We start from the raw sequence: 25,388 nt of genomic DNA on the forward strand, positions 1-25,388 counted from the left end.
AGCCTGCAAGCATTTCTCATAGAAACAAATTTTAATAACAATCTTTCTAATGCTGCCATGTAGATCTATTACATGCAGCTTCGGCAATATAAACATTGCGTTTGTTTTTAACACTCTAACATACCCCCCCCCCCCCCCACCCCCCCCCCCCCCCACCCCCCCCCCCCCCCACCCCCCCCCCCCCCCACCCCCCCCCCCCCCCACCCCCCCCCCCCCCCACCCCCCCCCCCCCCCACCCCCCCCCCCCCCCACCCCCCCCCCCCCCCACCCCCCCCCCCCCCCACCCCCCCCCCCCCCCACCCCCCCCCCCCCCCACCCCCCCCCCCCCCCACCCCCCCCCCCCCCCACCCCCCCCCCCCCCCACCCCCCCCCCCCCCCACCCCCCCCCCCCCCCACCCCCCCCCCCCCCCACCCCCCCCCCCCCCCACCCCCCCCCCCCCCCACCCCCCCCCCCCCCCACCCCCCCCCCCCCCCACCCCCCCCCCCCCCCACCCCCCCCCCCCCCCACCCCCCCCCCCCCCCACCCCCCCCCCCCCCCACCCCCCCCCCCCCCCACCCCCCCCCCCCCCCACCCCCCCCCCCCCCCACCCCCCCCCCCCCCCACCCCCCCCCCCCCCCACCATTTAAAAACCTAACAGAATCTAAACAAACATAATTGTGTGGAACTTTTAAAGATTTGGGAAACTGTAATTCTTAGACTGCCCATCCAACAGCTAAGACTAACTACTAGCATCTAGAAGTCATCCCTCTTAAGACTCAGGCTTCTCTAACATTTTCCACTTTGTTTGTGTGTGTTATTACAATTTTTATATTGTATCTCATATGATGTTGGCGTACAGAAATGAAATATAAAGACTATTAAACCTGTATTTAATTATTTAATTGTGCTGTTTTCATTCCACTTGAAGATGAGCTTAAACCAGCACCTAATCAAGATACTCACTAGAATTCACATTAGCATTTACAGAATACAGAAAGGAAAATCTTTTTTCTCATTATTATTTACACTTGAAATATTTGTTTACCTCTCTGCAGCTCATCCTGTTCAACATAACCTGATCGATTAGTATCATACTTTTCAAATGCTGCTTTCCACTGCTGAATATAATTGAACAAATGTTGAAATTCCATTAATTCAATACTTCCACTGTTGTCTCGGTCAAACATAGCTGTAATAAAAAAAAATATTAAGATCAGAAAGGAAACTGGACATAACTATAAATTGATTATACTACATATTATTAACACCAGACCTCAATGGAACCAAAAGATTCTTCACGGGAGCAAACACTGTTACACACAAAGCCCATCAAACTGTGCCTTAAACTTATTAAATAAAAAAAAAATCTTGTAGTCAGCAAATGCATTAGTTCTAATGAGTAACCCCTTCTTCTCTCCTACCCTGCCATGCACTGAAAAAAATTTTGGCATGTATTCTATAAAATTCCTTGTAACTTATATGGTTCTATCAATATTCTCTCATTTCTGTCTATCAACTAAGTTTTGTGACCCACAAACCATCAGCTATCCTCATAGGGAGCACTCCAGACCAGTCACCATTTTGATCACTTGCCTCTGAATCCTCTTCAACACTCCCATATCCCCAAGAAGTCAAAGCAACCAAATCTGTGCACAGTAGCCCAGATGTGGCTATATAAAAATAATAAGGAATAATAATCCCTTTATCTCTATTTGTGTCCTTCAAACATAAATGTAATCCTTGGAATTATTCTGCTTATTTTTGCCATATGTCCTATTTACTTTAATCTCCTGTTCATGATTACTCCTAAATTGCTAGCCTTGTCAAGTTCATGCAGTCCATTTCCATCATCAATGTAACAGACGGTGTCTCTCTTCATCCCAAAACAGCATAATTCTACACTTTTCCCACATTAAACTGATAAACATTATTCATACTATCAGTCTATTCAAATTATCTAGAAACATGTCAGTTGCAAACAACTGAATATTCTTCTTATAGTTTCCAATATCATTAATTATTCTTATAGTTTCCAATAACATTAATTAATATCAAAAGCAAACAACAATGGCCCAAGTACACACCACTAGTCACCTGCATTCTCTCATATTCTACCCCACCATATACTACTCTCTGATGTCCCCCCCCCATCAGCATTCTTTTTATCCATGTCACCAGCTTCATACCCATCCCTAATGGTTAAAATTTATATGAGAGTTCCACATAGTATCCTCTCAAATGTTTTTTCAGAGTCCAGTCAAATTCAACTGTCACTTTACTGAAAAAAACATGAGTGAAGTTTTAAAGCAAGAACCACCCTTATTAGGCATGTTTCCCTGTGGAAATGGATCTGAAATAGAAACCAGGAGACCAGATCTGCACACAGTAGTGTGGTAGTATCAAGGCAAAATGACTTCTTTATCCTTGCACATTAAGGTTTGTTTCGGCATTGCAATTATCCTCTGAGTTGTATTTGAAACCTTTGCTCAATATAACCTTGAGCTTCAACTTCCTATCTACTAAAACTCCAAGATCCCTAACCTGATCAGTTTCTTCTAGCATAATGCTACTAATATAATATGACATTGAATATTTCATTATATCCAAGTGCATGACTTGATATTTATTAACATTGAACTGAAAGCCATCTTCATATGTCCACAACTGCAGCATATTCATAGGGTGGTGTGCAATTGGAATGGATTGCCATTGGATGTTGAGTGTGTAAACAGTATGAATGAATTCAGGAATAAGTATGATAGATGGTGTGTGTGTAGTATGTGGCTTCTCTGAGTCCCTAGAGGTCTCTCTTAATAATAATAATAATAATAATATTCAAATCATTCTGCAAATGCTGTATATCAGCCACATTCCTGATTACCTTGCCTACCTTTGCATCATCAGCAAACAGTTGTGTGTCACTTGTCAAATCTTTCCCAATGTAATTAATGTAAACACTGAATAACGATGGATCAAGGACTGATCCCTGTGGTACACCAATGGTCACCTTAAATCTTGCAGACTCGCATCTGACCACTTCTGATATCCATCACTCAGCCATCCCCTCTTATATTCATGCTAATATTTTATAATCCAATCCCATATTCCCCAATTTAAGCAGGTCTTCAGTGTTGTTTCTTGTCAAAAGTGTTAGCAAAGTCTAAAATTATCATGGTGTATCCATTCTCCCTTGTCTAACTCAACAGTAACATTATTATTAAATATGAAAAAAGTTACCTGAAACATGAGAGAGTAGTTTATTCAGGAGTAGAGTTCCAGGAAAAAAGCTGTGACTAGCATTGTTCCATGAAACTCTATACTCAGGCTACTGCTATTTTATTTGTACATTAATGATATAGAAAATGAACTGTGAGGAAATATTCAGTTGTTTACAGAAGATCCAAAATTTGGTAGAGCAATAGTTAATAAATATAATGTACAGATATTACAGGATGATTTAAAGGAACTGACTATATAGAAAAAAGAGAATGACCATCAGTTTTATGTAGCAAAGTATAAAGTTATGCCTTTTGGAATGAAAAGATTACCAGCTGTATACTGCACCAATGGAACTGGGTTGCAGGATATTAATGAGGTTACAGATTTGGGAAGTGCTGACCGACTAAGTTAAAGTTCAGAGGGCATATTGTAGACATGGCGCAAACAGCTCACAGAATTACCTGGTTATTGAAGAACACACAAACAAGCAGAGATAAAGAGGTTTATACCTCTTTATAAGGTCTTGATAAGGCTCATCTGGACACCTGTGCACAAATCTGGCTACCTAGGTTTCTTGAGATGAGGAAGGGATGGAGGATCCATAGTGAGTGACAAAATGGTCATAGGTCTAGAGAATGCTCCTTACAAGGATAATTGAAGGTGATTTGTGGTTTATAGAAATTGGTTGATAGCCAGAAAAGGCTATAAACCTTAAATAACAGAAGTTATTTAAGGTTTATAGAACTGATACAAAGAAATTTTTCAGTATATGACTAGTGGGAGAGAACTAGGGAATCATACCTGAAATTAAGCAAGAGTTGTGGTTAGCAAGCATGTGTAAGAATTAGATTTTTTTTTTTTGCTTGGAGAGTGGTGAATGAGAGGAATCAATTGTTAGAAGTCTGTTGTGATTGACTTGTCAGTGAATGAGTTCGAAGTAAAGTATGACAGGTAATGTCTAAATACTGGCTGAAAATTCATTGATGGAGTCCCTATATATTCAGGGCCTCTACCAATGTGTCTGCAGATTCCATGGAGATGCCCTTGTAATAATAATAATAAAAACACTGCTTTGTATAATGTTCTATTTGCACCATATAATTGTAATATTCTAAACAGCTTTTCTCTTCCCATCCTACCATATGCCTGCTCAGATCTAAAAAATTAAATACAAATTCTTGTCATATTTACATGATTCTAAACTATTTATCTTCAAGTAAAAATCTGGTTCTGACAAACCGTTTTGCATGAACCCAGGTTGTTCTTTTCCAAAATTTTTCTTAGCCATTGAAAGTTTATTTTTCACTTGGTTAGAGTATAATAAATTTAGTTTAATCCTTTATCCAAGTGTGAGCAAACAAAGTTTGCGTCTGAAAGTATCTTCAGGACTGGGGTAAGGTGGTACAACACCATGGCACTCCTTGCAAAGGTGGAGCAAGCTACCAACACTCCTATCTCAGTATCTCCCATAATGCAAAACACATCTCCTTGCGGATATGTCTAATGTTATGCATTAAGGGAAGGGCCACAACCCAGACTAGTTTCGACCTTTATTGAGGTCTCTTCAGTGGGAGCCAGGCCCAAGTGGAGAAATGCAAAACACATCTCCTTGCAGATATGTCTAATGTTATGCATTAAGGGAAGGGCCACAACCCAGACTAGTTTCGACCTTTATTGAGGTAGAATGGGAGTTCATGTCTTTCATCATTGGCCTTTGGAGTATAAAGATTGCTGAGGGTCAGCAGGTAGTAATAGGGGAAGTTAAAGAAAGGTAGAGTAGGATAGCAGGAGGTAAAAAGAGGCCTCAGTCAACCTGTTTAGCTGTATAATAACCCAGAGGTTGTGGCTAAAAGGTCTGTAAAACATAATCTCCTTACACCTGTTCTAAATAAAAAAAAAAAATTAAAATTTATACTTCACTTTACTCGAAAAACATAACTTTAGATTACATTAATCCAGGTGTCTGGAGACATCTTGTAACCCCTAAAAAAAAAGAAAAATGTTTGTTAAAATTTGGAACTTAGATTATTCTTAAACTATGCCTTACAACTGAAAAAAATAAAATAAAACTGAGATAGTGGGATCCGTATTGAGGTGGACTTTATCCACCAGAGAACCGAGAGTTGGGGGAAGAACCCAGCCCGAGTGATGCAGCCCACAAGGAGCTCGACGTAAGCCTTCGCAGTCCGGGTTCTCAGGTCTGCCCCCTCCTATGTGGACTAAGTGTGAATACACAGAAACAAAACCAAAAGAAAAAAACTTAGAAGAAGAGGCTTTTTTTTTTAAAGTAATATTTGCCCTCCAATTTTTAATCGCTATCTCAAAGTCTTTTACCACGTTTTCCATCACTGTGAGTTTCATTCCATTTCGTTCGGTGGTAATGGAAGTTATCCCACCTCATCCATATACTAAGACTATCTAGCTCGCCTTTACATTGCAAACAAGCGGATAGCTGTGTGGACTTTGTTCCTTATCTTGGATTTGTCCCTAAGATCGAGTAGGATTCGTCTTGTTATATTCAAATTTTCGTATGGGGGTTTTTCTCCTTCTACCGGTTTTGTAATGGGATCCTCTTCTGATGAGGTTTCTTCCTCATTTTCTGTGTTGTTTCGCGTTATTATCTCATTTCCTTCCTCATCTTCTTCCGAACTTGAGGCTTCTATTTGGCTTTCAATGTCTTGTTTATTTCGTTTCATTTCTCCTTCTTCTGGCGTGATGGTCGTTTTGTTGAACTGGTATTGATTTCCATTTCCTCTGTTTCTGTGTTGTTATTGTTGCTTTCCATTTCCTCTGTTTCTGTGTTGTTATTGTTGCTTTCCATTTCAATGGTGTGAGATTTCTTAGCATTCCGTTTCTTTTTCTTCCTAGTTTTTCCTCCTGCGTTGTTCCCGCTTATTGCCTGGTTTCCTAATGCAGTTGTCGCGTTAGCTGGGGGTTGTAGGGCTGGAAACTCTTCTGATTCAGTTGTTTGTGGTTCGTTTACTATTTGGCCAGTAGCTTCAGAGTCCTGTGTTGTGAGCTTAGGACTGATTACTGGAATGGCTACTGCTGCAGGTGTTATGGCACCTCCTGCTCTTTCTGCAAGGGTCCTGTTAGGACAAACGTCTATTTTATGGGATGTTGTTTTTCGGGCAGTGAGCGCTAAGGTGGCCCAAAGCAGTGCACCGAAAACATTGTTTTCTTACGCCTGGATAATTGACTATTACTCTTGCTGAGCCTAAAAAAATCAAGTTGGGACCTCTGTTTTCATCTCGATTGAAATGCTCACTTCCCCTGATTTCCACTCTGGAATATCCGCGTCTTGTCCGATTGTTATGTTTTGGACAATCCCCCACTTGGAGAAAATGGTTTTAATGATTTCCTCCCCTTTCTCTAGATATTCTAGAGGAAACCTGTCAATTTTTACGGATTTTAAAATACTCCCGACTAGGAAGGGTAGGTATTTTTTCCCTTCACATTCTACGCCTTTAAGGAGCGTTTCTCTTGTCTCTATGTTGTTTGTTACTATTTGGAATCGTCCCCCCCCCATAAGGGGTAAGCCCGTAAATGCTTTCTGCTTTCGTGACGTTGAGAAGAGCTCTCACAAACGTCGCTTTCTCTATGCTTGGGTCAATTTCGATCCTGAGAGTACGAACTCTGGTAAGAATTTAGACATTGTTTAAAGGCAAATACTTTTCCCACAGTAAAAGAAAGTTGAGTCCCCGAAAAGGGAAGACCTTAAGACAGGCCTGTACTGTTTGGCATGAGGCCACAAGAAAAACCACCAAAAGAAAAACTATAAGGGTTCTTACCAAAGGATACTGCAATAGGAGCTCTCTCTCAGGATCTTGTAAATGGCAACTGGAATCCAAAGCAATGGCACCTTCGCTGTAACAGGACTGGAATAGGAGCTCTCTCTCAGGTTCTGATAACTGGCAGGTCTCATCAGTGGGAACTAGGTTAGAAATACCTTGAAGTCTCTTCAGTGGGAACTAGGCCCAAGTGGAGATACCAGGCAGAAGCATTAGCAGGTCATCTCCACCTACAGGGGTTGCCAAATGGTGTGCCACCTTTTTTAATAAATTACTCTGGATTTAGAGAACGATGTTGAAAGTTTATTTTTCACTTGGTTAGAGTATAATAAATTTAGTTTAATCCTTTATCCAAGTGTGAGCAAACAAAGTTTGCTCCCACTGAAGAGACCTCAATAAAGGTCGAAACTAGTCTGGGTTGTGGCCCTTCCCTTAATGCATAACATTAGACATATCCACAAGGAGATGTGTTTTGCATTATGGGAGATACTGAGATAGGAGTGTTGGTGGCTTGCTCCACCTTTGCAAGGAGTGCCCTGGTGTTGTACCACCTTACCCCAGTCCTGAAGATACTTTCAGGTGCAAACTTTGTTTGCTCACACTTGGATGAAGGATTAAACTAAATTTATTATACTCTAACCAAGTGAAAAATAAACTTTCAACATCTTTCTCTAAATCCAGAGTAATTTATTAAAAAAGGGCGGCACACCATTTGGCAACTCCTATAGGTGGAGATGACCTGCTAATGCTTCTGCCTGGTATCTCCACTTGGGGCTGGCTCCCACTGAAGAGACCTCAATAAAGGTCGAAACCAGTCTGGGTTGTGGCCCTTCCCTTAATGCATAACATTAGACATATCTGCAAGGAGATGTGTTTTGCATTATGGGAGATACTGAGATAGGAGTGTTGGTAGCTTGCTCCACCTTTGCAAGGAGTGCCCTGGTGTTGTACCACCTTATTCCAGTCCTGAAGATACTTTCAGGTGCAAACTTTGTTTGCTCACACTTGGATAAAGGATTAAACTAAATTTATTATTTTCTTAGCCTTTCTTAAATATGCTTACATAAACATTACTAGAATATTCATTAGGGAAATTCATTATAATTTTCACATTCAATTTGATTTTCCTTTTTTTTGCAGATGGACACTATGAAGGAGCTCTAATCCAGTCATCTAGAATTTGACCTACTGACCAGGCTTTCTAAATTATGCTGTGTTACCACTGTAAACTTTTATAACTCCATATTTGAGCATTTCATTTCTGGATAGTTCAAATATCATCTGCCAGCTGCCTTTCCACACTAAGATTTCTGACAACGTTTTCTACCTCCAATACTGAAATATACTCATGACAACTTTCCATCCAGATATTTTCTACCACTGTTCTGAAGCTACTTATCTCAGTAAACAGTTCTTAATTTAAAAAGTAATTACTCCAGCTATTCAGAATATCATTATGTTCAAATAAAAGATATGCTGTATATCTGGAATAATTATCCAAAATTATCCAGTGTGGACATGTACATCCTAATAAAATCACAGTCATTATATTAACTGAAGGTTAATATAATAACTGTGATTTTATTATCTGATGCTCACCAACTATCTATTCATCTATTATTTGAATAGAGAAAATGTTTAGATTAATATCGACTGTGTAGTCTACAGAGGATGCCATCGGTTTAATTTTTTTTTGGCAAAGTTGTTGTGCATTTTCATAAAAAAAAGTGTTTAACCAATATCATATGGAAAGTACTCAGACTCACAGAAATATTATATAGATAGCTTGATGATTCGTACAATTCTGATAGATATTCCTTCCGTCTGTGATGACTATAATGAAACAATCATTATCCACTGCTAATTATTTCCTTGTCTGAAATCATGGCATTCAGGTTTGCAATCCTATGTTATCTTTATTTCTAACTGCAGTGGCAGGATAGGATTTTTAACATTTTTTTTTGTTTGTTTGTTTGTTTCTGGCTAAAGAAAAATTCATGTCATAGTGCTGATAAAATGCTCTGCTAACTGGAGTAATTATCTACTCATCTACTAATTATCAACCACTGCAGATTTTATTATAATATATAATAATGTTACATTAATTCTCTTATTAATATAAGAGAATTAATGTAACATTAAATTCGCATTATTGTACTAACATTAAAGTGAGTCACAGAATTATTTACTAACTTTAACCATTATTTACTGACATTAACCATGAAGGTAAACTAGCAAACATACATTATGGTCTGCCAGTTTAACAGATTCTTAAATCTATATGAGATATATAAGACATTTACAGAGAAAAAGTATTATTCGTAATGCTATATAAAACAAATATGATTTCAGACACTAATATCGAATTATTAATAAGACCAAAATATTATATTCTGAGCTATTCATATTAATGATAAAATTTATTTTGGATAGCATGAGACACTCATAAGAACTGAAGATAATTTTTTTTCCCATCATTATCAATTTACCTATCATCATCCTGCATGCTTCTTCACTAAAATGACTCATGTTACCATTGACCAGTGCCAGCTGTAGTTCTTTGAAAGTAATTTTACCTGTGCGATCGGTGTCAACAGATGTGAACCACTGATAGATCTGAGGATTTACTCCTGCAGGAGGCTGTTGTTGCTGCTGATTCCAACTTCCTAAAAGAGAAGGAAAATTAATATTTTACTGTTCTATCAATGCAACTTTCATCTCCATTATACCCCTACCCCACCACAAAATAACTTCATTTATTTTTTTTTTTTTACAATATTATAAAATTCAAAGTATTTGCTCTCTTTCTTATGCATTAAAGTATTAATTCTGAATCTACAGAGGGTAGTAAATTTAATCCTTTTCGCATTATTATTATACAGTATCTCCATGGAGTCTAGAGACTTATTGTGGGAAAGAAAACCTATACAGAAAACCTATCATATCTCTCCTTAAACTTATTCAATGCCAGGGCACTTGCAACTAATTTTCACAATCCATTCCACTCATTCACCACCCACCAAATGCAAAAAATCTACACACCTCTACTAACTATATTCTTACTATTCTTACACATCTATAATGGATGACTCCTAGTTTTCTGTCATATATTGAAACATTTCCTTTGCATAAATTTTATAAAAACCCCTTGGACATCCCCTTGGACTGACAATTACTCATGTAATACCATTACCAACCCATTTGAATTTGAAACCTGTGAAATTGTATTCAGCATTGCATAATAATGTTTGTACACACACACTCATTTATCCCAGAGGTGGCCTGACAAATACTTGATTGCCCCTCCCCCTAATATCTCTAGTTTTGCACTTTCAACTCTGACTAAACAATGCTTTCTTGAAGCATCTAAATCCCAAACCATTCAAGTTTAGGTCCATCAGGCATATATAAGTCCTTTCATCCAACAAATTCACTCTATGCATCTATAAACTGTGCACCATTTCTCCTGCACAATCTTCTCATTGACTCATTAGCAATCATGGCCCTTCACAATTCTGTCCTATCATACCAAGGCAGCAGAATTGCAATCATTACTTTCCTACTCTTCATTTTCACTCCTTTCAACAACTCTTTCATATTCTCTCTCTTTGCATATTTTTGCCCTTGCAAATCATTTGTTCCTGCCAAAGCAATCAACTCTTTCATTTCTCCCTTCTGCAAACTAACAGCTTCACTGATATCCTTGATCTTCACACCTGGGGAACATGCTTTCATCATTTTCTCATTAAGTATACTTCTTATCATTGAATCTTGATTCTCCTTATTCCCAATTTCTTGCACTTTCATACTTTTCTCAATTCACTTTTTCTTTCATTCTTCTGTCTGCTGTACCACATGACAATTGTTTATCCAGTCACTCTAGCTCCCATTTTATCCTACCAAGGACACTGCATAAGCACTTTATTTTGCTCCTTACTGTCACGAGGTGACAGTAAGGAGCAATATCATCCACATTACTTTTAGCCACTTCTTTCATGTTCTGATTCATCACACTATCATTCACTACTTCCACATTCTCCAGAACACTTTTGCCTTCTTTCCCTAACATTATTAATATCAGTCACTTCATTCTCCATTCCACACAACTCACATTTCTTATGCTCGCACACAAAATATTTATGACACACTCTCTCACTTTCAGTTTCTCTCTCAATTTCACTCTCTCTTCTCTCCACTCTCATGCCATAAACCATTCACTCTTGGCAATGAATACACTACATCATGCTAAACTTAGTGAAACAAGGTATATATTCCTTCGCAAAGTGAACTTAGTGAAGGAATATACCTTCCATCGACATAATGAAAGACCCTTTCTGAATGATAACATGCATTAAATTTCACACACACATGCACACAACTTTATAGTCTAAAATAAGATATTACCAAACATAATTACTAAAATTACTAATATTTACTAAAATAAGACTTATCTGTAGAACATGTACAGCACTGCTTGTAATATGCACTATGCTAGCACCACATGTAAATATATGGAGGCAAAGTATGGGCATTAACGCAGCTCTAGAAACAAAAAAAGCTATGTGCAGAAGAAATGGAATGGCCTAAGAAGAAGCTGACATATCTCTAGAATCCATGAATTTGAAATGAAATCATCAAAGAATGGATGCCAATTAGATTCTGTGGTAGAAAGATTAAAAGGAAAATCTTTGTAGTGTGGTCAAACATGCTTGGGGAACATGCTTTCATCACTTTCTCATTAAGAAGAATACTAGAATACAAGATGGCCAAAAAAAGAATTTGATTGGTCTCTTCCAGGTAGAAGAAAACATGAGAAACCTAGAGCAAGGGAGAGAAGGAACAGTACAAGCTATGAGAGAAAGGAATTTAGATAATGATTATGAGTAGACAGCAAAACTTGGTACAAGGTAATAAGGGGCAACCACTAACAAAATAGAGAAACTTGTAAAGTGATAAATACTTTAAATTAATAAATTTGGAAATTAATAATAAGATGCATTGAGTAACATGAAATATCCAAAATTAGGAATCAGTAGAGAATGAAATTTTATATACCTTCCATAAAACAATAACAGCAGTCAAGGATTTTGTAACTAGGTTCAAACCCAGTGGTTTCTATATACAGGTAAGTCTTGTTATATGCAATTTCATTATCTACGTTTTTGCATATACAAGGCTTCATTATTATAGTACATAAGGACTATCACTATTTCCTGTCCAAGGGGTGGATAGGAAATAGCTTATGCACCTTGTTTCCTACACTATACACTGTGTTCCGTGGCTTGGCATTCATTTTGTATCCCTACTGCTTTATTGTTCTATGCAGAGTTATCTTTATCTGTAAATAACTTCTGCACCCTTTGAGCAAGATGAATAAAGATCAAGTAAAGAAAAGGCCTAGGAAATTCCATTCTTCATAGGTAAGTTGAACGTTCTGAATCAGTTTGATAGAGGTGTATGTAGCACTGATATTCAAAAGGGCTACAGGACTGAGTGATTCTACAGTGATAATGCTGATTCAATTCACAATAGCATCAATCGTCCATAAATCTCAGCGTGACCAGAGTAACAAAATCTTGATGCTATGCAATTGAGAAAATGGGAAGGATGTTGGATATAGGGATAGAGCATCAGAACCAGCAGAACATGCCTTTGCCTGGGACAATCATATGAGAGAAGGGGAAAAATTTGCATGAAGATCTGACAAAAAATGAAAGGCATTTCTGCTGCACATTATGGGTGGTTCGACAGCTAAGAGTCATTATGTATATCTGCAATCTCAATGTGTGATGAGGCTGCAGCTGCAGATCACACTGCCACTGAAGAATTTCATTTCTCTTCAAAGCAAAGATGTAGAAGGAGGCTGTTACAATCAGAAGTTAAAATCTGCAAGTCAGGTTTCAACTGAGAGATCCTTGAAAAAGTGGCCTTCAGCCTCCAGCTAAAGAAGAGGTGATTAAGATGTAGTTACTATGTATTAATCATGAAAATAAATAACTACTTGAAGAGTTATTTGTTTTATGCATGCTGAATATTTTATTTACCACTCTTATGCTTTAATATGTATGCATGAAAAATAGATGCATTTTAAATTAAAATAATCTTGAAATATTGGAATCTTACTCTCTTGGGAATGCAAGCTCTATCATTCCATGTTATAAGCCTCCCATTTTGTGTTTTTGATATATATGTGGCGATTCTCAAGAACACAACTACCATGTATAATGAGAATTACCTGCATATATATAATATATATATATGTTATATATATTATATATATTATGTAATTAAATTTTTAACTTGGGGATACCAAAATAAAAAATGATGGTACAACATGACAAAATTTCATGCCGGCTGGGGCGTCGCCCGGTTAAACAAGGCCCCAGTTGTTTTCGCCAGGGAACCAGGGCGAACAGCGAAAAGTCAGCTACTGGAACAAATCTGAAAACAAACCCCAACTCAACATCACCAGAGTTAAAGATCGGTACTATCAACGTAAGAAGCCTGAATGGCAAAGAAATGGAGCTAGCTGAGGAATTAGATAAGTACCAGATCGACATAATAGGGGTGACTGAAACAAAAAAGACCAAAACTGGTGAGATCTTTCTGAGCAATAAATACAAAATGTTATATTCAGGCAATAACAATCAAGGAAAAGAAGGAGTAGCCATAGTATTCAACACAAAATACGAGGCTAATCTTCTTGAATGGCAGTCAGTCTCAAGTAGACTAATGTGGGCAAATATGAGAATGGGGAACTGGACAAGGAGACTTATTTGTGCCTATGGTCCCACAGAAGGTTCTACTAAGATAGAAGTGGAGGAATTTTTTGAGGCTTTAGAAAAAGCAACTGACACAATGAAAAAGGAAAAGTTGGTCCTTGTTGGGGATCTAAATAGTAGAGTAGGAAATGATTGTGAGACATACAAAAATATTTTGGGAAAATTTGGAGAAAAGAGCAAAGCTAATAATAATGGCAAATATCTGTTGGATTTCTGCTCAGGACATGGACTGGTTATTACTAACACCATGATCCAACATAAAAATGTGCACAAATTCACATGGAGAGAAGAGGCTAGGAATAAGAAAAGTCTCATTGACTATGTTATTGTTGATAGTGATGTTTTCTCCCTGGTGCAGGACACCAGAGTGTACAGAGGATTTGAAATTGGAAGTGATCACTATTTAGTCTTGAGCAGAATAAAATTGAATTTCATATTGAAAAGAATAACATGTAAGAAAGTTTTAAAGCGAATAAAAGTTGAGCAGCTCTCAGATGTAAACTGTAGACTAAAATACAGAAATATTATTGAAAAGAAAATGAAAGAGTTTGAGAACAGGAATCAAACCTTGGAGATTCAGTGGCAAACTCTGAAGGAAACATTGATTGATTCTGCCAGAGAGGCATGTGGTGAGGTTGTGTGCAAAGATAAAAAAATCAGAACTCCCTGGTGGACACAGGAAGTTAAAGAGGCAGTGAAGGAAAAGAAGAAAGCATATCAAAAGTTCCTGGCAAATAAGGCAGCTTTTACTCTTACAGAATACAGAGACAAATGTAAGAAAGCTAAACAGTGTGTAAAACTAGCTAAACAAAAGTCATGGGAGGACTTTGGCAAGAATATAGAAAATAAATATCAAGAAGGTGGCAAAATATTCTGGAGGTTGTTGAAGAAGCTTAGGAACGGAACAAAGAGTGCTGTAAAAGGAATTAGAGATGATAAAGGTGAAATGAAAACAGGAGAAAAAGATATCCTTGAAGTATGGAGTAATTACTTTGAAAAACTGCTAAATGAAACAAGCAGTGATGACAGCACAGTGATAAAAAACACTGACCAGGCATGCAGTCAGGAATACATATCCATACTTGAAGTAGAAAAAGCCATCAAAGGCTTGAAATGTGGAAAGGCAGCAGGAGTAGATGATATTCGACCAGAAATGCTGAAGTATGGTGGTATAAGAGTCTTACAGTGGCTGCACTGCATAGTTCAGAAAGCCTGGACAGAGGGACGAATTCCCGATGATTGGAGTAGAGCTCTCATAGTACCCATATATAAAAAGGGAAATAAAACTGAATGTGAGAATTACAGAGGTATTTCCCTACTGAGTGTTCCTGGCAAGATCTATGCAAGTATACTTGAGAAACGGTTGAGAAGAATTGTGGAAGAAAAGCTTGGTGAAGAACAAGCTGGATTCAGGCCAAATAGAGGCTGTCAGGATCAGATCTTCACTTTACGACAAATAGTCGAGAAAGCATGGGAATATAACAAAGATCTGTATTTAAGTTTTGTCGATTTGGAAAAGGCATATGACAAGGTGCCAAGAGAGAAGGTATTCAATACGCTGCAGTTATATGGTGTCAATGGGGCATTATATCAAGCAATACTTAGTCTTTATTTGAGTTGTGAGTCAGCAGTTAGAATTGAAGGAAGTACAGGAAGATGGTTTAATGTTAAATCTGGTGTGAGACAAGGATGTACATTATCCCCTCTGTTATTCATTATCTATATGTATCACATTATGAAGGAATGTGGTATTAAACATGATATCAGAATTGGAGATGTTAATGTCAGCTCTTTGCTTTATGTGGACAATGTTATACCTCTAAATAAATCTTCTACAAGTTTGCACGATTCCCTGACTAAATTGAATAGCTGTTATAATAGATATGGTATGAAGGTCAGCAATAAAAAGACAAAGACAATGAAAATAGGCAGAATCATTGATAATGTCAACTGTGTTGTGAATGGAGAACCTGTGGAACAAGTAAGACATTTCAGCTACTTAGGCACGATTTTTACTGAAGATGGTAAATTAAATACGGAAATAGACAACAATCAACAAAGCTGGTATGGTAGGCAGTCAACTGAATAAATTCATATGGAATAAGAGAGAAATTAGTCAGAACACTAAATTAGCTGTATACAAGACTGTGTTCAAACCAATTTTAACTTATGGATCTGAGAGCTGGGTCAGAAGTAAAACACTTGACCAAAGACTAGAGACCGCAGATATGAGAGTTCTGAGAAAGATTAGAGGCGTGAACAGATGGCATCAATGGCAATATCATATTAAAAATGAGGATATTAGGAAAGAACTTGACATTGGCAGCATCCAGGAATGCGTTAGCAGAGCTAATCTCAGATGGTATGGTCACTTAAATAGAATGGGAGAGGAAAGATTAGCAAAACAAGTGTTCTCTGCAAGGTTGGCAGGAAAACGACCCAGAGAAAGACCAAGATATAGGTGGATTGATACAGTACAAAGTGCCTTAGACGATAGAAATATAAGATCTGATAATGTTGGAGTCTTGACAAGTAACAGACTGATTTGGAGGAAAATTGTAGATAGGAAGTTAGTAATGATGTAGTTTTTTCATGTAGTACTGTCATATCCTGTACACCCCTTGAGGGTACATGGCAGGAATTTGATGATGATGATGAAGTAATTTTATAAGCTTGAACAATAGGAACAATAGAAAGGGTGGCTATGGCAATTAAGAGAGGTGAAAGGGTGGATGAGATGATTGTGATGGTAGGAACGAATGACTTGAGTGTTAATGTAAGTCGGGCAGTGAGAGATATGAGATTTTTGCTTGAGACTGTACGGAAGAAGACAGAGAGAGGAAAAATAGTGTGCGTGTTGCCTAGGTATGATAATGATGAGCTGAGCAGAAGAGCGGTGATATTGAATGGCATAATAGCTAGAATGTGTGACAAGAGAGGACTGGTATATGTGGATGCTTGGAGTGCATTTGAGGAAAGAGAGGAATTGTATGCGAGAGACCGTTTACATTTGAATGAGGAAGGACATAGACATCTGGAGAGATTGCTGTTCTGAAAGAGTCAGTGTGTCCCAGGGAGGATGATAGCAGGGGGTGGCCTCTTGTGGGAATGGATACTTGGGAGAAGGGAGACAATGTCAGGTAACACTGAGCCCAGTGGAGTCTAGAAGGAATAATGCTGGGTATAGAAACAATGGCATTTATATGCTTTATACTAATGCCAGGAGTATCTGAAATAAGGGAGAGGAATTGGTGGCACAGATAGCATTAGCCTGGCCAAAAATTATTGCGATCACTGAGACGTGGTTGACAGAAGGGGATATAACAACAGAAATAGAAGTCGCTGGGTATAGCATTTTTCGTCAGGATAGGAGGGGAAAGCGTGGTGGTGGGGTACTGCTTACGATAAGTGATGACCTATGTCCTCTAAGAGTGGAGAATTTGGAAGGAAGTGAGACAAATGATTTTGAGAGTGTATGGTGTGAGGTAGAGGTAGGCAAGACAGGATATTTATTGGGGTGTTGCTACAGACCCAGGAGCACAGAGGATGGGGACCAGGAGATGTTTAGACAGCTAAGTTTGGCAAGTGCAAGAAGAATGATTGTTACGGGAGATTTTAACTTCAGTAGTATAAATTGGAGAGAGGAAGATGCATGTAGCAATAGGGGAATGGAATTTCTAGAATTCTTGAGGGACAAATGTCTTAGGCAACATGTAACAGAGGGAACAAGAGGTTCAAAAGTTTTGGATTTGGTTATAGCATCAGAAGAGTTGATAATAACTGAGTTGACTTCTCTCCCACCAGTTGGAGAGAGTGACCATATGGTGTTGACTTGGAAAATGAATACACATGCAGGAGTATCAAAGAGAAGGGAACTTATGTGGAATTATAAGGCAGGTGATTATAACAGTCTTAGACATCAACTTCGGGAAGTTTCATGGAGGGAGGAATTGGAAGGCCGGGATATCACTAGTGCGTGGGAAATTGTGAAAGAATATTTGTTATCAGCAATGGTAAGTTGTATACCACGAGTGAAGAAGAGGACGCAATTTGGAGTAAAGTGGATGACAAACAATATTAAACAGAAATTGCATGCGAAAAAGAGGCTATGGAAGAGATATAAGGAGACAGGTGAAGAGATGCATGAGGAATATAAGACACAGGCCAGAAGAGTGACTGGTGTGGTAAGGAAAGCGAAACTGGAATATGAGAGGAGATTGGCCCTAAGATCCAAAGAAAATCCTAGGGAATTTTTTAGCTATGTGACCAGTAGGAGGAGAAATGATGTGGAAGAATGATATTGTGGGATAAAAATGGGAGTGACTGATGCAGAGGACATAGTGGAATTGTTCAATGAACACTTTATTGGAGTATTTCATCCTAGAGGAGTCAGTTTTAATGCTAGAGGGATAGGACTGGTTCGAGGTCTGGAGGTACAGGAGGAGAGTGTGTTTCAGATACTGAGTACTCTGGATGTCAGTAAAGCTGTGGGACTGGATGGTATTTCACCACGAGTTTTGAGAGAATGTGCTAGGGAATTGACAGTGCCGTTAACCTGGCTTTTCAATGAAAGTCTGGCTTTGGCAAAGGTGCCCAGGGAATGGAAGGAAGGTAAGATAATGCCATTGCATAAGGGTGGTAACAGACTGGAAGTGTCTAATTATAGGCCAGTCTGTGTGTCATCAGTAGTTGTTAAGATCTTGGAGAAAGTAGTGAGGGACCGTATACAGCATTGGGCAGATGAGGGTAATGTTATCTGTGAGAATCAACATGGATTTGTGAAAGGACGCTCTTGTTTTAGCAATATGCTAGCCTTTTATAATAAAGTTACAAGAACATTAGATGAGGGAAAGGTATATACTGCAATTTTCTTAGACTTGGCGAAGGCATTTGACAGGGTGCCACATGATAAGCTGATATTTAAGTTGCAGCACATGGGTCTGAATGTTAGATTGGTCAACTGGATTCAGGATTGGCTGTCTGATAGGTATCAGAGAGTTGTGTATGGTGGAGCAGTTTCCAGTAGGCAGAGGGTTACAAGTGGGGTCCCACAGGGCTCAGTACTAGGACCTATATTGTTTAACCTTTATATCAATGACATAGCCAGTGGATTGCAGGGGGATATTCAGTTGTTTGCGGATGATGTGAAGCTGGGAAGGATTATTAGTAATAGTGCAGATGTGGTAGCCCTGCAAGAGGATTTAAGATGGGCAAATGAATGGGGGTTTCAGTTTAATGCAGCAAAATGTAAGGTCTTGAGGTTTGGGAAACATCGATGGGATGCTGCATACTCTATGGAAGGAGTTATATTGGATGAGGTCTGGAGACAAGAGATCTGGGGTTGATGATTGATAGAAACCTGAAGTTTAGGGGACATATTGCAAAGGTGGTGAAGGTAACACAGAGGATTGCTACTATTATAAGAAGGACACTGACCTGCAGAGATAAGAGGGTTATCATTCCGTTGTATAAGTCTCTGATCAGACCACACTTGGACTATTGTTCTCAGATTTGGTCCCCAGGATTTGAAGGGGATAAATTAACTGTGGAAAGGATACAAAGATGGATGACAAAGATGGTTTCAGGACTGTACAAGGATAGTTATGAGGATCGGCTGAGAGAATGTGGACTGCAGAGTTTGGTGGATAGAAGAAGGAGAGGTGATATGATTGAGACTTTTAAACTGTTGAGAGGTGGTTACAGGGTTGACACTGAGGAGTTCTTTCACTTGGTTGAACAGCGGGAAGGAGTGATGACAAGAGGCCATCCCTGGAAGTTACGAAAGGAAACTGTGAGCAAGAGGGTAAGGAGTGGTTTCTTTGTGTGGAGGGTGGTTGAGCCATGGAATGCATTGCCTGATGGAGTGGTGTGAGCGAGAATGGTCAGTGAGTTTAAAGAGTGGTATGATAGACTTTGTGTTTCTCAGGGAGGGGGACCTCCCCTCGATGAGTTTTGATAGACTTTATGTCTTAGGAAGGACCTCCCTCGATGAGTCTTTTGACTCCTTGGAGGCCTGAATAATAATAATAATAATAACTCCTAATCCCAAGTAAGTTTTCGCCTGAAACATAGTTCAAGTCTAAAGATAGTACAACACCAGGGCAACTCATTGTAAATGTGGGTAAAGCTCTGATCACTATTCTTAGTATTTTCCCATAATGTAAAGCACATCTCACTAAAAGATGTATACTGCAATACATTATGGGTGGGGTCACTACCCAGACCGGTTTTAACCTTTTATGGGAAAATACCAAGAACAGTGATCAGAGCTTTACCCACCTTTACAATGAGTTGCGCTGGTGTTATACCATCTTTAGACTTGAACTATGTTTCAGGCGCAAACTTAATTGTTTGCTTACTTGGGATAAGGAGTTAAATAACCAAGCTTATAAAATTACTTGGTAACTATAAACACAACTACCATGTATAATGAGAATTACCTGCATTAATATATATGTGTGTGTGTGTGTGTGTTTTATTATTTTTATGTATTTTTTTTACGTGGTTCCCACCCATGAAAGGTTACTAGTAAAACTAAAGTATATTTGTACTGTGGGTGGGCTAAGGATTTCTTTTTTCCAATTTTATCAATTATATATATATTTTTTGTAATTTTTTATTTATTTTTACATAGTCTGGAAACCGTAATCTAGAGACCAAACATGGAACTTCTTCAAGCCATTTCAGGTCTCCAAATAAGGCAGTGGTCTCACACCAGGTGATGGTATTCGGGTATTCATCTCCCACCATGTGTGTGTGATAACAGAGATTTAAAAATGGAACTTGATTGTTTTATTTTTTCCAACCAGCACCATGGTGCTTTGTTATAGTACAGTAAAAAATTAGCTCAGCTAAATATAATAATTAAAAAAAATGCGTGCATTTCATAAAATTAACATAAATAGCTACAATCAAGTACAGTTAACTTATACTATAACAATGTCACTAAACAAATTATCAAATAAATAAATAAAGTCCCAACCAAAATCTCATAGGTACATTGCCATCCTAAAGAATTTTGGGATTCCAGTGAGAGTTGACTGTGTTTGCATATTACACTCTATTTAATTACAATAAGTAAGAAAAAAATGTAAATATACACAATTTAAAAGTGCTTATAAGAACCTTCGCGTCTCTCTTTGAAGAAACCAGCAGCATTCTATCGTTCCATCTTCCATTTCTTTTTCCATAGTATGATTATACATTAACATCATGTCCTGATGAACCCCCCCCCCACATCAATGTTTTCAGGATGAAAAGTAAGAATGAAAGAAGTGAATCTTCAGTGAATCTTGTGCTGCATCATCATCAATTAACTTGCAACTTTCTGGCTTAGTTGGACAACTGGATAGCATCTCCACTCTCCAACAGGCTGTTGGCCAAAATCTTATTGCAGAATGAATGTTTGTGAATGTCTTTAAACTGGCAGATGATTTTTGCTATCCAGTGTGAGATCACCATCCTGCTTGGTAAAGGCCTGAAGTGACTCAAAAAAGTTCTACATTTCCAAGATTTGGTTCTATTAATTATTACCTTCTTGACCTCCAGAGTCACAAGATTCATCATGGGAGGTCAACATTAATCAATACAAAGTCTATTGTATCACTCCTTAAACTCACCTATCATTCGCACTTTCACCATCTTCTCAGGCAATGCATTCCATACTACTACCACTGTGCATTCAAAAAAAATTACTTCTTACCCTTTTTACTTACTACTTCTTTTTGTAACTTCCAGGAATGGTCCCCTTGTCCTTGTTCCTTCTCCTCGTTCTACCACATGAAAAATCTCCTCAGTGTTAATACAATAATAATCTGTCAACACCTTAAATGTCTCAATCACATCACTCCCTTTGTCTTTTATCCACCGACCTCTGCAGTCTGAATGCCCTCAGTCTATCCTCATAATCAATATCATACAGTTCTATCATTTTTGTTATCTGTCTCTACACCCTCTCCAAGGTTACTTCATCCCCTTTGAATCCCAGTGACCAAATCTTAGCACAGAAATCCAGATGTGATCTGATCAAAGCTTTATACGATGGGACCACCACACTTTTATTTCTTGTGGTCAATATCCTCCTTAATATTGCAGCAATTCTCTGAGATGTCTACAACCTTTGTAATATATCCTCTGAACTTCAAATTTCTATCTCTACAATCACCCCAAGATCCCTTGCTTCCTTCACTTCTAACATAACTTCACCAAGTGAGTATGAAGCATCTCATCTGTGAATCCCAAATTGCAAAACCTTACATTTAGCTCCATTAAACTAATTTCTCCATTCATTTGACCATCTATCCAGGTTATTCAAATCCTCCTGAAGAGCCAAAAACATCAGCACTATTACCAATAATCCTTCCAAGCTTCATATTATTTGCAAACAACCGAATATCTCCTTGTAGTCCTGTGACAATATCATTGACATAAAGATTATTATTATTTTGGTAATCTCCATGGAGTCAACAGACTCATTGTGGGAAGACCACTCCACCAGCAACACATCTATCATAATGAGCTTTGAAGTTATTTACACTCTTGTAATGCATTCTACTCACTCACAACTCAGTACTGAACCCTGTCGAACTTTACTTGTAACTTTCTTACTCCCTGATACTACTCCTCCATATACAACTCTCTGATACCTATCAGAAAGTCAGTTACCAATCCAATCCAATAACCTAATATCCAAACCCATATGTTGCAACTTAAAAACCAACCTGTCATGGCACCCTGTCAAATGCCTTTAAATTTTTTTTTAAAAAATGACTGCCTTACCTTCATCCACTGCTCTTCTTACTCTATTTTAAAGGTAATCAGATTACTAAAACAAGAGCCCCTTCAAAAAATCCATCCTGACCTGCATAAATAATACTGCTCTCATCTGCCCCATTCTATATTCTAATAATTCTTACTCATTTTTCCAAAAGCTTAACTACAGAAGAAATACAAACATGCCTATAGTTTAATACCTCCATTCTACTACCACCTTTATGCAATGCCACTATCTTACTCTTCTTCCACTCTCCAGTAACCTCCCATTGCAAGTGTTTCATCAAACAGCCAAGTCAAGTCAAGTCAATAGTATGGTCAGTTCCATAGGACATTCCCTTAAAACATGTGATGAAATTCCATCTAGTTCCCCCCCACTTACTGACATTTAGCATACTTTCACTTTACAGCATTACATTCTTCATACAATTGTTCTCCATCTCTTTATGTCTTTGATAATCTCAATTTCATCTACAATTCCTCTTATTTCTCTTGTCATCCATCTGACTCCAAATTGCTTTATCTTCTTCACAACAGGTATACAACCTGCCATTTCTGTCAACATGTTTTTCTTAAGTATCTTTTATGCACTACTGACTTCAAATTCTTTCATCCATTGTACTGCTGCAAGCTGGTTTCTAAATCTATAATAGTCACCTGTTATAATTCCACATAAATTCCTTCTGTCTTGATACCTCTACATGCCTATTCATTCTTCAAGTCAGGACTATATTATACTTGCACCAACTGGGGCAAGTATGATATTTCAGTCATAATCAGATCCTCTGATGCTATGACCAAATCCAAAACTCTTGATCTTAGTGTTCCCTCTACCACATGCGGCCTAAGACAATAAATCCAAAAATCAGTTCCCTTAGTAGTAAATGCTGCCTCCTCTGTCCAGTTTAAGCTGCTATAGTTGAAGTCCTCCCTAATGATCACGTACTTTTCACTTGCCAAACTAATTTGCCTAAACATTTCCTGCTCATCATCATCTATATTCCCTGATCTATAGCTACACCCCAAATATCTTCCATTATAAACATCTATCTCACACTATATTTTTCTCAAAACCAGTAGTGCTATTTTCAATGTGATTCTCCACTCTGAAAGGACACAATTCATCTCTTATCATAAGAAGAAAAAAACGCCACATTTACCTTCTCTATCCTGCCAAAATGCAATATTCTTTGATTTCTATCTCTGTTTGAACATCATCCTTAGTTAACTTCATTTAATTTCAGATCCTTAGTTTCAGATCCCTAACTTCATTTAATTTCAGATCCTTAGTTTCAGATCCCTAACTTCATTTAATTAACATCATCCTTAGTTAACTTCATTTAATTTCAGATCCATTTTCAATTTAAAAAAGATGTAATAAATGTATCTTTTTTTATGTTTGGGTTTTGAAATTTTTGGAAATCTTGCAGTTAGGTTACTTGAAATGCAAATCCATTTTTGTTCACTGCTTTAACAAACTTTTTCACAAAATCCAGTTTAATCTTGGGGGTGGGGGGGGGGAAGAGACCTTGTTTTATGTTTGCTCTTTCTAGTATGAAATCTTTTTAGTAACTCCATTTCTTGACATAATGTCCTGTCATTGTTTTGCTCTCTAATAAAAACAATAAGCAGAAATCTTTTACATCCTATTTGCATACCCAACAGTAACACAACCACTTTTAAATAACCACTAATATTTCAATGGTGGTCAATTTTCAAAAGTTTCCTTCACACTTGCTATTCATGCAGAGGAAGGTTTCCCATTACTGTTATGCTGCATTTAAGCTTATCTCAATTTTAAGTGAGAATTTTGTTTCTATTTTTAGAAACATAAGCGCTAATAAGTCCCACTGTTGAAGATGAGATCCAAGCAGTTTTGATTGTTATTTAGATAAATTCATATCTTTAATAAGAATACTGGATGAGGTTTGTTAATTTAAATGCTTTCATCTGAACAATGACTTCTTTGATGCTGCACTATCTTATTTCTTATTCATAGGTCGTATATCTTATTTCATGGGTCGTATGTGATGTGTAGTGTGTATTCGCAAATCGTCTACTCAACCCCCCCCCCAAGGTTATATCCTGAGCGCTCGGCACTCTCCAAGATTAAATCCTGAGTGCACCACTGGCAAGTACTACAATAATATCTAAAGAATAAGACACTACTGATGTTATGGCAGATTATATAATATTTAGGTACAATATCAAATGTCTGTTTTTCATAGAAAATCGATGAAAAAGTAACATTTAAAGAGTTATGAAATTATGAAAGAATAACAATTAAATAGTAACAATCTATTACATGACTATTTGATTCTCTCTAAATCACTGACACACCAAAAATCAAACTGACCTTTTTCCTGAATGCATGAAGTCAAATTAACTTCATAAAACGTGAAATCAAAAAAGCAGGAGGCCGTTCTTTTTTTTTTTTAAAATCCTGGTTCCCTATTTTATGCAAAAAGTAATGAAACGCAGTATGCAATCCATACTGTGTGAGTGACACTGTGTTACTGGATATCACTAGATGATAAACAACACACATAACAAAAGCAGTCTCATTTGTTTTTACAGTTTCTAACTTTTAAATATGATGCAATAATAAATTAAAGAAATGAAGAAATGAGAGATTCAGAGATATTTTAGCATGAGTCAGAACCTCAACACACTATGTTACAATATTTGATGTGGGATATATCAAGAAATGCTAAAACAAGCTCAATCAATTTCTTGGTTCATTTTCAAACTACTAGTATATTGCTTGAGAGCACAACAACTACAAAAACACAATTAAGTAACAATACATTAAAATTATTATTATTATTTTAAATTATTAAAGTA

General features: G+C 37.8%; 1 protein-coding gene across 1 annotated transcript in view; it reads right to left on the reverse strand.

The window, feature by feature from the left end:
- Positions 1 to 1,002: 1,002 nt before the first annotated feature.
- LOC150106925 (peflin-like) overlaps positions 1,003 to 25,388 on the reverse strand; it is a 40,871-nt gene continuing 16,485 nt past the window's right edge. The window contains exons 3-4 of the mRNA XM_090393506.1: positions 9,480 to 9,656; positions 1,003 to 1,169 (exon numbers count right to left, since the gene is read on the reverse strand). Of these exons, the coding sequence (XP_090249632.1) occupies positions 1,003 to 1,169; positions 9,480 to 9,656 (344 nt within the window). The remainder of the gene's footprint in view (positions 1,170 to 9,479; positions 9,657 to 25,388) is intronic.

The sequence above is a fragment of the Typopeltis vanoorti genome, chromosome 5, assembly GCF_054136105.1.
Source record: "Typopeltis vanoorti isolate ZY-2024b chromosome 5, IOZ_Tvanoo_1.0, whole genome shotgun sequence".
Classification (NCBI taxonomy): Eukaryota; Metazoa; Arthropoda; class Arachnida; order Uropygi; family Thelyphonidae; genus Typopeltis; species Typopeltis vanoorti.